Source organism: Pongo pygmaeus, chromosome 1 (assembly GCF_028885625.2).
Source record: "Pongo pygmaeus isolate AG05252 chromosome 1, NHGRI_mPonPyg2-v2.0_pri, whole genome shotgun sequence".
NCBI classification, from domain to species: Eukaryota; Metazoa; Chordata; class Mammalia; order Primates; family Hominidae; genus Pongo; species Pongo pygmaeus.
In genome coordinates, this window is record NC_072373.2 from 177,578,391 (window position 1) to 177,591,013 (window position 12,623).

At 43.7% G+C, this 12,623-nt stretch overlaps 1 protein-coding gene across 6 annotated transcripts in view; it reads right to left on the reverse strand.

The window, feature by feature from the left end:
* Positions 1 to 12,623, reverse strand: part of ZYG11A (zyg-11 family member A, cell cycle regulator) — a 60,455-nt gene that overhangs the window by 42,572 nt on the left and 5,260 nt on the right. For all 6 annotated transcript variants that reach the window (XR_010124582.1, XM_054487571.2, XM_063655837.1 and 3 more), the window contains exon 2: positions 6,151 to 6,316. Coding sequence is in view for 5 of the 6 variants with exons in the window: in XM_054487571.2 (XP_054343546.1) it covers positions 6,151 to 6,316 (166 nt within the window). In the remaining variant the exon portion in view is untranslated. The remainder of the gene's footprint in view (positions 1 to 6,150; positions 6,317 to 12,623) is intronic.

The following is a 12,623-nucleotide window of genomic DNA, read 5'->3' on the forward strand; positions in this document are numbered from 1 at the left end:
TGTAGTCCCAGCTACTCGGGAGACTGAGGCAGGAGAATGGCGTGAACCCAGGAGGCGGAGCTGGCAGTGAGCCGAGATGGCGCCACTGCACTCCAGCCTGGGTGACAGAGCGAGACTCCATGCCAAAAAAAAAAAAAAAAAAAGCACAAAACATTTAAGGTGCAGATAGAAAAACAGAAGGAAATTGTGGAAGAGTAATCCAGGATACAAGAAAAAAAACAAAACAGAAAACTAGGCTGGGCGCGGTGGCTCACGCCTGTAATCCCAGTACTTTGGGAGGCTGAGGTGGGCGGATCACAAGGTCAGGAGATCGAGACCATCCCGGCTAACACGGTGAAACCCCATCTCTACTAAAAATACAAAAAATTAACCGGGCATGGTGGCGGGTGCCTATAGTCCCAGCTGCTGGGAGGCTGAGGCAGGAGAATGGCGTGAACCCGGGAGGCAGAGCTTGTAGTGAGCCGAGATTGCACCACTGCACTCCAGCCTGGGCGACAGAGCGAGACTCCGTCTCAAAAAAAAAAAAAAAAAAAAACACAGAAAACTATTCTAAACCAGAAAGGTAAAGGAGAGTAATGACCACTAAAAGTCAAACCAACAAGAAACCCTGATAATTTTTTTTTCTTTTTTAGACAGTTTCACTCTTGTTGCCTAGGCTGGAGTGCATGGCGCGATCTTGGCTCACCGCAACCTCCACCTCCCAGCTTCAAGCGATTCTCCTGACTCAGCCTCCCGAGCAGCTGGGATTACCGGCGTACACCACCACACCCGGCTAATTTTGTATTTCTAGTAGAGACGGGGCTTCTCCATGCTGGTCAGGCTGGTCTCAAACTCCTGACCTCAGGTGATTCGCCTGCAACTCGGCCTCCCAAAGTGCTGGGATTACAGGCGTGAGCCAACGCGCCTGGCCAATTTTTTTTTTTTTTGAGACAGAGTCTCGCTCTGTCACCCAGGCTGGAGTGCAGTGGCGCAATCTCAGCTCACCACAAGCTCCGCCTCCCAGGTTCACGCGATTCTCCTGCCTCAGCCTCACGAGCAGCTGGGACTACAGGCGCCCGCCACCACGTCCAGTTTATTTTTTGTATTTGTAGTAGAGACAGGGTTTCACGTGTTAGCCAGGATGGTCTCGAGCTCCTGACCTTGTGCTCCGCCCGCCTCGGCCTCCCAAAGTGCTGAGATTACAGGCTTGAGATACCGCGCCCAGCCTTTTTTTTTTTTAAGAGACAGAGTACCACTCTTGCCCAGGATGCAGTACAATGGCACCATCATAGCTCACTATAGCCTCGAACTCCTGGTTCCAAGCAGTCCTCCCACCTAGGCCTTCCAAAGTGCTGGGATTATAGGCATGAGCCACCGTGCCCAGCCACTCTTGATAATTTAATGGATCTAGGCAATGATCATCCATCTGTGGCCACCACAATCACAAAAACAAACTAACCTCATCAACTCCCTGAAGCAAGCACATAGCACCACATCAAGAGTTAAAAAAAAAAAACCCCAACGTGAACTCGATCAAGCGTCTACCTCCAACGTTCAAGTGACAGGATATACAGGGATCAGAGGAACATGCCAAAATCATAGCACTTACATGACAAAATCCCTATTATGAGAAAATTTACACAACAAATGATCAGTTTTATAACCTGGGATTACATGCGTGAGCCACCACGTCCGGCCGTAATTTTTGCATTTTTAGTAGAAATAGGGTTTCATCATGTTGGCCAGGCTGGTCTCAAACTCCTGACCTCAAGTGATCTGCTTACCTCGGCCTCCCAAAGTGCTGGGATTACAGACGTGAGGCACCGTGCCTGGCCCATAATCAATTTTAGAACCTCAAACTTTCCATCACCTCAGAAAGAAACCTTGTACCCGTTAGATTTTACTTCCCTTTTCCCATATCCCTCCAGCCCTAAGCAACCACTAACTAGTCTACTTTCCATCTCTACGGATTTGCCTATTCTGAACATTTAATATAAATTAAATCCAATATGTGGCCTTGTGTGCCGAACTTTTTTCATTTAGCATGTTTTTTTTTGTTGTTTTTTTTGTTTTGTTTTGTTTTGAGACGGAGTCTTGCTCTGTTGCCCGGGCTGGAATGCAGTGGTGCGATCTCGGCTCACTGCAAGCTCTGCCTCCCGGGTTCACGCCATTCTCCTGCCTCAGCCTCCCGAGTAGCTGGGACTACAGGCGCCCGCCACTGCGCCTGGCTAATTTTTTTTGTATTTTTAGTAGAGATGGGGTTTCACAGTGGTCTCGATCTCCTGATCTCGTGATCCGCCCACCTCAGCCTCCAAAAGTGCTGGGATCACAGGCATGAGCCACTGCGCCCGGCCTCATTTAGCATGTTTTTAAGGCTCACAGTGTGCAACACGTATATCTGTACTCGTTCCTTTTTATAGTCGCATATTCTACTGTATGGACATACCACATTGTATTTACCTGTTTTTAGGTTGACGGACATTTGTGTTGTTTTCACTTTTGGGCTATTATGAATAATATGCTACCATAAATATATGTGTACAAATTTCATTTTTAAACTTAAAAAAATTTATTCTAAACTTTCTCTGCTCCATATGAATCTGCAGGAATGTGTAAGAGTTTCTATGTGGACATAAGTTTTCATTTCTCTGAGTGAAATTGCTGGATCAAATGGTAACTCATTATCTTTTTGAGGAACTGCCAGACTATTGTTTGTGGCTGTACTATTTTACGTTCCCACCAGCAGTGTCCAAGAGTTCTAATTTCTGTACGTTCTCACCAAGACTCATCTGACATTTTGATTATAGCCATCCTAGTGGACGTGAAATAGTATCTGCTGTGCTTTTAATTTGCATTTCCCTAATGACTTACGGTGTTGAGCAACTTTTCATGTGCTTATTGGCCATTTGTGTCTTTTTTTTTTGAGACAGAGTCTCTATTGCCCAGGCTGGAGTGCAGTGGCGCGATCTCTGCTCACCACAACCTCGGCCTCCTGAGTTCAACTGATTCTCCTGCCTCAGCCTTTATGCTACCATAAAGATATGTGTAAAAATTTTAGTTTGTGTTATTCTAGAAACTTGCCCCTTTCAAGAAAGTTATCAAATTTATTGGCATACACTTGTTCATAGTATTCCTTTCTAATCCATTTCATTTCTATAAGGTCAGTAGTAATTGTGCTCCTGCTTTCATTTCTTTTGCATTTTATTTATTTTTGATACTTAACTGTACATATTTGGGGGTATAGTGTGATATTCCTATATGCATATATATATTGTGTGATCATCAAATCAAAGTATTTAGTATATTCATGACCTTACACATTATCATTTCTTTGTGGCGGGAACATTCAAAATCCTCTCCTATTTTGAAATATATAATACATTATTGTTAATCATAGAAACCCTACTGTGTAATAGGCCACCGGAATTTATTCCTAACTCTAACTCTAACTTTGTACTTGTTGAGTAACCTATCCCTATTTCCCCTTTCTTCCTCCTTTCCCCAGCCTCTGGTAACTACTATTCTATTCTTTTCTTCTATGAGATCAACTTCTTTAGATTTCATGAGTGAGATCACGTAGTATTTATCTTTCTGTGCCTGGCTTATTTCACTGAACATAATGTCCTTCAGGTTCATCTATGCTGCCACACATGACAGGATTTTATTCTTTTTTATGGCTGAATGGTATTCTATTGTGTGCATATTCCACATTTTCTTTATACATTCCTCCATTGATAGACACTTAGATTGACTCCATATCTTGGCTATTATGAAGAGTGCTGCAGTATATTTTTATACATTCATGACAAATCCTTTTCTTACCTTTTGATATTTCTATGCTACAAAGAAAAAAAACTGCAGTATATTTACTGAAAAGGATTTGTGTATGGATGGATCTGCACAGTTCAAAGTTGTGTTTTTCTCAGGAGGCTGAGGAGGGAAAACTGCTTGAGCTGAGGAGGTCAAGGCAGCAGTGAGCTATGATAGCACCATTGCACTCCAGCCTGGGCAACAGAGCAAGACAAAACAAAAACAAAAACATTATCGAGCAGAGTAAACAAAACAAAACTAAAAAAGCAGTAGCACACAAAAATGACCAAGTGGGATTTGTCCAAGGGATACAAGGTTGGTGAACATCCAAAAAGCAATTAATGTAATATACAATATACAGGCCAGGCACAATGGCTCATGCATATAATCCTAGCACTTTGGGAAGCCATTGCACTACAGCCTGGGCAACAAGAACAAAACTCTGTCTCAAAAAAAAAAAAAAGAAGCCGGGCATAGTGGCTCACACCTGTAATCCCAGCACTTTGGGAGGCTGAAGCCAGCAGATCACAAGGTCAGGAGTTCGAGACCAGCCTGGCCAACATCGTGAAACGTCGTCTCTGCTAAAAATACAAAAATTAGCTGGGCATGGTGGCAAGCGCCTGTAGTCCCAGCTACTGGGGAGGCTGAGGCAGGGGAATCACTTGAACCCAGGAGGCCGAGGTTGTGGTGAGCAGAGATCGCGCCACTGCACTCCAGCCTCGGCAATAGAGAGACTGTCTCAAAAAAAAGAGACACAAATGGCCAATAAGCACATGAAAAGTTGCTCAACACCGTAAGTCATTAGGGAAATGCAAATTAAAAGCACAGCAGATACTATTTCACGTCCACTAGGATGGCTATAATCAAAATGTCAGATGAGTCTTGGTGAGAACGTACAGAAATTAGAACTCTTGGACACTGCTGGTGGGAACGTAAAATAGTACAGCCACAAACAATAGTCTGGCAGTTCCTCAAAAAGATAATGAGTTACCATTTGATCCAGCAATTTCACTCAGAGAAATGAAAACTTATGTCCACATAGAAACTCTTACACATTCCTGCAGATTCACATAGAGCAGAGAAAGTTTAGAATAAATTTTTTAAGTTTAAAAATGAAATTTGTACATATATCTTTATGGTAGCATATTATTCATAATAGCCCAAAAGTGAAAACAACACAAATGTCCATCAACCGAAAAACAGGTAAATACAATGTGGTATGTCCATACAGTAGAATATGCGACTATAAAAAGGAACGAGTACAGATATACGTGTTGCACAATGTGAGCCTTAAACATGCTAAATGAAAAAAGTTCGGCACACAAGGCCACATATTGGATTTAATCTATATTAAATGTTCAGAATAGGCAAATCTGTAGAGATGGAAAGTAGACTAGTGGTTGCTTAGGGCTGGAGGGATGTGGGAAAAGGGAAGTAAAATCTAACGGGTACAAGGTTTCTTTCTGAGGTGATGGAAAGTTTGAGGTTCTAAAATTGATTATGGGCCAGGAACGGTGCCTCACGTCTGTAATCCCAGCACTTTGGGAGGCCGAGGCAGGCAGATCACTTGAGGTCAGGAGTTTGAAACCAGCCTGGCCAACATGGTGAAACCCCATCTCTACCAAAAATACAAAAATTATGGCCGGACATGGTGGCTCACATCTGTAATCCCAGGTTATAAATAAATAAATAATAAAATGCCCTTTTATTTCCTTTATTTTTCTAGTGGAGTTCTTTAAGCCCAGCTACAATGGGAGGTAAGACTCATAACCATAATGAAAAGAATGGTAAACAAGACTACAGCAAGAGCATTTTGAAAAAGCTAGAGAGCAGGCCGGGCACAGTGGCTCACGCCTGTAATCCCAGCACTTTGGGAGGCCAAGGCAGGCAGATCACCTGAAGTCAGGAGTTCAAGACCAGCCTGACCAATGTGGTGAAACCCCGTCTCTACTAAAAATACAAAAATCAGCCAGGCGTGGTGGGCGCCTGTAATCCCAGCTACTCGGGAGGCTGAGGCAGGAGAATCGCTTAAACCCAGGAGGCGGAGGTTGCAGTGAGTAAAGATTGTGCCACCATACTCCAGCCTTGGCGACAAGAGCGAAACTCCCGTCTCAAAATAAAAGAAAGCTAGAGAGCAGATGGATGAATGATAACTTAGTAAGTGAAGAGTGGAAAACCAATTCAATAGCAGGGCTAGCCTAGAAGACTTTCCATCATGGAATCCCAGAAAGAGTGAGTCTCAACTTCCAGACAAATGAAATGGAAATACTTTGTGAGAATCACAATAGAAATTGTGTGTGAAAGTGCTTTTCAAATAGTAAAGTACTGCAAGAGCTGACTTTAGAGAAGCCTTATCACTACCTTGCCAAGTCATCACCCTGAGAAATCGATCGGCTACTTCCTGAGGGAAACTCCAATGCTCCGGAAGGCACAGTGTTCCATCAGGTCTTTCAGAACACAATTTCTCCAGGTTAGCAATCAGGACATTCAGGCAGATGTTGACCAAAGTGTAGGGAGATGCCTCTTCCTAGCAAACAAAACCCCAAACAAACTTTGTTAGAATACATCTGCAAGAATTCAACATAAAACTGGTCATGCCATACATATTCCACTTGATGAGGGTATCTGAAGATACATCCTTCATACTCTAATAATGATTTATATGTAACGAAACCACCTCATTCCAACTGTTAACTGAATGGAAAATTTAATCTGTTGTCCTTTCTGTTGTACAGCTGTCCCTCAAAATCTGCAGGAGATTGGTTCCAGAACTCTCTGACCAGTATCCACAGATGCTCAAGTCTCCTTATATAAAATGGTGTAATGTTTGCCTATAACCTATGCAGACATTCTCATATACTACAAATCATTTCTAAATTACTTATAAACACTAATACAGTATAAATCCTTTATACTGTATTGTTTACAGAATGACAAGAAAAAAGTCTGTACATGTTCAGTACAGATGCAGGTATTTTTCCCCAAATATTTTCCATCCAAAGTTGGCTGAATTCACATATACTGAACCCATAGTCAGAGAGAACATATTGTATCTTGAAAAACATTAAGTTCTTTGTTTCTTTTTTTTGAAACAGGGTCTCACTATCGCCTAGGCTGGAGTGCAGTGGCACAATCACAGACAAATGCAACTTTGACTTCCCCAGTCAGGTGATCCTTCCACCTCAGCCTCCTGAGTAACTGGGACTACAAGCCCATGCCACCATGCCCAGCTAATTTTTTGTATGTTTATTATAGAGTCCCACTTTGTTGTCCAAGCTAGTCTCGAAACTCGTGGTATCAAGAGATCCTCCCACTTCAGCTTCCCCAAATGCTGGATTACAGGCATGAGCCACCACGCCCGGCCCCAATATTAAGTTCTCTTAATCCTTTACTTATCACCTGTTCTGTGCTAGCCGCTGAAAATACAGAGATGGGTAAGATATGGTTCTAGTCCCTTTAAAGCTAAAGTTTAGTGAAGAATACAAACAAGAAATCTGACAATTTCAATGCAACATTTGGGACACTCCAAGCAGAGATCACATGGTCATTCACTCAAAAAAATATGTATTCATTGATTATCATGTGTCTATTCTCAAAACCGTTCACAATCTCACAACGGTGATACAGTCAAGGTCCTATGAAACTGTAAGAAACTGACAGTAAGGTGAGGATATAAAGGCATGTACAGATAGTCCCTGACTCATGATTTTTGGAATTACAATGGTATAAAGTAGAAACCATACTTCAAATTTTGAGTTTTGATCTCTTCCCGGGCTAGTGACATAATATGACACTCTTTCAATGCTGGTCAGCAGAGTGAGCTGCAGCTCCCAGTCAGCCACACGATCACAAGGGTGAACAACCAATACTTGGTATCTTCTTGAACACTATGCCTGCTAAACCATCAACAAGTGTCAATGGGCTCCAATGCTTAGAAGAGCAACTGGTGACCCTGTTGATGTAGCTTCTCCATCAACCAGCAATTAACTTTTAGTTCAATGCTTCAAACATTCTTCAGGCCCAGCGTGCTTTCAGCTGTGTATGTTAACAGTGAGTACCCATATGACCACTGTTTTTCACTGTCAGTATCAATAAATTCCATGAGATATTCAACACTATAATGAAATGGGCTTTGTGTTAGATGATTTTGCTCAACTGTAGGCTAATGTAAGAGTTCTGAGCACATTTAAGGTAGGCCAGACTAACCTATATTTGATAGCTTAGGTGTATTAAATGCATTTTGGACTCAGAATATTTTAAATTTACAAGGGTTTTATTGGGACATAAACCTATCGTAAGGCAAAAAATGCCTTTCTCCTCTACAAAATAGAAAGGCTGGCCAAGCCTGGTAGCTGTTAATTCCGGCATTTTGCGAGGCCGAGGCGGGTGGATCACTTAAGGTCATGAGTTTGAGACCAGCCTGGCCAACATAGCAACCCCCTGTTCTAAAAATAAAAAATTAGCCAGGCATGGTGGCACATGCCTATCTATAGTCCCAGCTACTCAGGAGCCTTGAGGCAGGAGAAGCCCTTGAACCCAGAAGGCAGAGAGTGCAGTGAGCCAAGATAGCATCACTGCACTCCAGCATGGGTGACAGACTCTGTCTCAAAAAAAAAAAAAAAAAAAGTTGCTCTAAAATTAACTGTCGGGCCAGGTGCAGAGGCTCACTCCTGTAATCACACCACTTTGGGAAGATGAGGTGGGTGGATCATGAGGTCAGCAGTTCGAGACCAGCCTGGCCAACATAGTGAAACCCCATCTCTAATAAAAATACGAAAAATTAGCCGAGAGTGGTGGCAGGCGCCTGTAATCCTAGCTACTCGGGAGGCAGAGGCAGGATAATCACTTGAACCCGGGAGGCGGAGGTTGCAGCGAGCCAAGATTGTGCCACTGCACACCAGCCCAGGTGACAGTGCGAGACTCCATCATTAAAAAAAAAAAAAAATTAGGAAGGCATGGTGGCGGGTGACTGTAATCCCAGCTACTCAGGAGGCTGAGGCAGCAGAATCACTTGAACGAGGGAGGTGGAGGTTGCAGTGAGCTGAGATCACACCACTGCACTCCAACCTGGGCAACAGAGTGAGACTATATCTCAAAAAATAAAAAATAAAATAAGTAAGATAAAATAAATAAATTAATTAAAATAAATAATAAAATAAACTGTGGGCTGGGCATGGTGGCTCACACCGGTAATTCCAACACTTTGGGAGGCAGAGGCAGACTGATCACTTGAGGTTAGGAGCTCGAGATCAACCTGGCCAACATGTTGAAACCCGTCCCTACTAAAAATACAAAAATTAGCCAGGTGGTGGCTCGTGCCTGTAATCCCAGCTACTCGGGAGGCTGAGGCAGGAGAAACGTTTGTACCCGGGAGGCAGAGGTTGCAGTGAGCCCAGATCACGCCACTACACTCCAGCCTGGGTGACAGAGTGAGACCCTGTCTCAAAAATAATAATAATAATAAATTGACTGTGGTAATGGTTACACATATATGCACACATATATGAAAAGTCTCCTGGTTGGGCACAGTGGCTCACACCTGTAATCCCAGCACGAAAGGCCAAGGCAGGTAGATCATGTGAGCTGAGGAGTTCAAGACCAGATGTGGAAACATGGCAAAACCCCGTCTCCATAAAAAATACGAAAAAATTAGCCAGATATGGTAGGGTGTGCCTGAGTCCCAGCTACCTGGGGGGCTGAGGCAGGAGAATTGCTTGAGCCCAGGAGGTCAAGGCTGCAGTGAGGCAATGAGCCGTGATTGCGCCCCTCCACTCCAACCTGGATGACAAAATGAGACCCTGTCTCAAAAAAAAAAATTTAAAGTCTCTGAATTGCAAAATATATATAGACACTCAAAGTAGCATCCATAAAGTTCAGCTTACAATAAAATATCAGACATGAGAAGCAGGAAAAAAAAGTCAATAGAAATAAATCCCAAAATAACTGAAATAACCTAACAGACAAGAATTTCAAATGGCTATTATAATTCACGGATTTAAAACAGAACATGAACACAATAAAAGAACAAATATGGAATCAACAGAAAAACAGAAGATATGAAAAAGACCAAAAGGAAACATCTAGAGTTGAAAAAATACACCAGGCCAGACGTAGTGGCTCACGCCTGTAATCCCAGAGCTTTTGGAGGCTGAGGCGGGCAGATCACAAGGTCAGGAGATCGAGACCATCCTGGCCAACATGGTGAAACCCTGTCTCTACTAAAAATACAAAAATTAGAAGTTGGGTGCGGTGGCTCACGCCTGTAATCCCAACACTTTGGGAGGCTGAGGCAGGCGAATCACAAGGTCAGATGTTCGAGACCAGCCTGGCCAACATGGTGAAACCCCATCTCTATTAAAAATACAAAAAATTAGCCGGGTGTATCGGCGGGCACCTGTAATCTTGGCTACTTGGGAGACTGAGGCAGGAGAATAGCTTGAACCTGGGATGCAGAAGTTGCAGTGAGCTGAGATCACTCCACTGCACGCCAACCTGGGCAACAGAATGAGACTCTGTCTCAAAAAAAAAAAAAAAAAAAAATTAGCTGGGCGTAGCGGTGCTTGCGCCTGTAAGTCCCAGCTACTCCGGAGGCTGAGACAGGAGAATCACTTGAACCCAGGAGGCGGAGGTTGCAGTGAGCTGAGATTGTGCCACTGCACTCCAGCCTGGCAACAGAGCAAGACTATGTCTTAAAAGAAAAAAACAGCAGATAGGATTATCAGCAAATCAGAACTACAAAATAAGAGATCACTAAAGATGAAGTCAGGACAATAGAAATGACTCAAACTGAAACAGAAAAAGGTTGGGAAAAAAGTTGAAAACCATGGTGCCCCAATTAAGGCACTTCTTAACCAATCTTAAGCAGCCTGTTAGAAATGTATAATTGAGGCCAGGCACGGTGGCTCACGCCTGTAATCCCAGCACTTTAGGAGGCCGAGGCAGGCAGATCATGAGGTCAGGAGATGGAGATCACCCTGGCTAACACGGTGAAACCCCGTCTCTACTAAAAATATTTTAAAAATTAGCCGGGCGTGGTGGCGGATGCCTATAGTTCCAGCTACTCAGGAGGCTGAGGCAGGAGAATGGCGTGAACCAGGGAGGCGGAGCTGGCAGTGAGCCGAGATCGCGCCACTGCACTCCAGCCTGGGCAACAGAGGGAGACTCCGTCTCAAAAAAAAAAAAGAAATGTATAATTGAAACTCTAGGCCAGCACAGTGGTTCACGCCTGTAATCCCAGCACGCTTGGAGACCAAGGCAGGCAGATCACTTGAGGCCAGGAGTTCAAGACCAGTCTGGCCAACATGGTGAAACTCCATCTCTACTAAAAATACAAAAAAATTAGCTGGGCATGTTGGCGCACACCTGTAAATCCCAGCTACTCAGGAGGCTGAGACATGAGAGTCCCTTGAGCCCGGGAGGCAGGAGGCTGCAGTGAGCAGAGATTGCGCCACTGCACTCCAGCCTGAGTGACAGAGCAAGACTTGGTCTCAAAAAAAGTAAAGAGGCTGGGCGCGGTGGCTCACACCTGTAATCCCAGCACTTTGGGAGGCTGAGGTGGCCAGATCACAAGGTCAGGAGATCGAGAACATCCTGGCAAACATGGTGAAACCCCATCTCTACTAAAAATACAAAAATCAGTTGGGCGTGGTGGCATATGCCTATAATCCCAATCCCAGCTACTCAGGAGGCTGAGGCAGGAGAATCTCTTGAACGAGGGAATCGGAGGTTGCAGTGAGGTGAGATCACGCCACTGCACTCCAGCTGGTCGACAGAGCGAGACTCGGTCTCAAAAAAAAAAAAGAAGTAAAGAAACTCCAAAAGAATTGGGAAAGAATATTTTAACAAAAAATACTTAATAAGGACAATGTCCTATACTTGGAACCTATAAAATTGCTTTGTGGTTTAACTATATTGAAATATAGTTAATTCACTGAGTGCAAAGAATAGTAAAATAAATTTGATGTCTCCATTTTTTTTTTTTTTACTTTTAATTTTATTTTTATTTTTGAGACAGAGTCTAGCTCTGCTGCCCAGGCTGCAGTGCAGTGGCATGATCTCGGCTCACTGCAACCTCTACTTCCCAGGTTCAAGCCATTCTCATGCCTCAGCCTCCCAAGTAGGTGGGACTACAGGCATTCACCATCACGTCTGGCTAATTTTTGTATATTTAGTAGAAATTCTCCAGGCTGGTCTTGAACTCCTGGCCTCAGGTGATCTGCCCACCTCAGCCTCCCAAAGTGTGGGAGAAACCCCGTCTCTACTAAAAATACAAAGTGTGGGAGGCTGAGGTGGGAGGACTGCTTGAGACCAGAGCTCAAGACTGGCCTGGGCAACAAAGCAAGACTCAGTCTGTCTTTATTTTACGTCATTTTATTTTTTTAAGTTCAAATCAGATGCAAGATATAAACCCACTGATTTCGGAAGCAAAATAGACCCAAAGCAGAATAAACAAAAAAAGCACAATATGGGAAACTTCTAAAAACCAACAATGAGAAAAAGCTTATGATGGGGCAGTGGACACAGAAAAAAAAAAGGTATGATCACTGAATTGTCATCAAAACAAAGCATGTCGGCCGAGTGCAGTGGCTCACGCCCGTAATCCCAGCACTTTTGGGAGGCCAATGTAGGCGGATCACGAGGTCAGGAGTTTAAGACCCACCTGGCCAATATGGTAAAACCCCATCTCTACTAAAAACACAAAAATAGCTGGGCGCGGTGGCTCACGCCTGTAATCCCAGCACTTTGGGAGGCTGAGGCAGGCAGATCACGAGGTCAGGAGATTGAGACCATCCTGGCTAACATGGTGAAACCCCATCTCTACTAAAAATACAAAA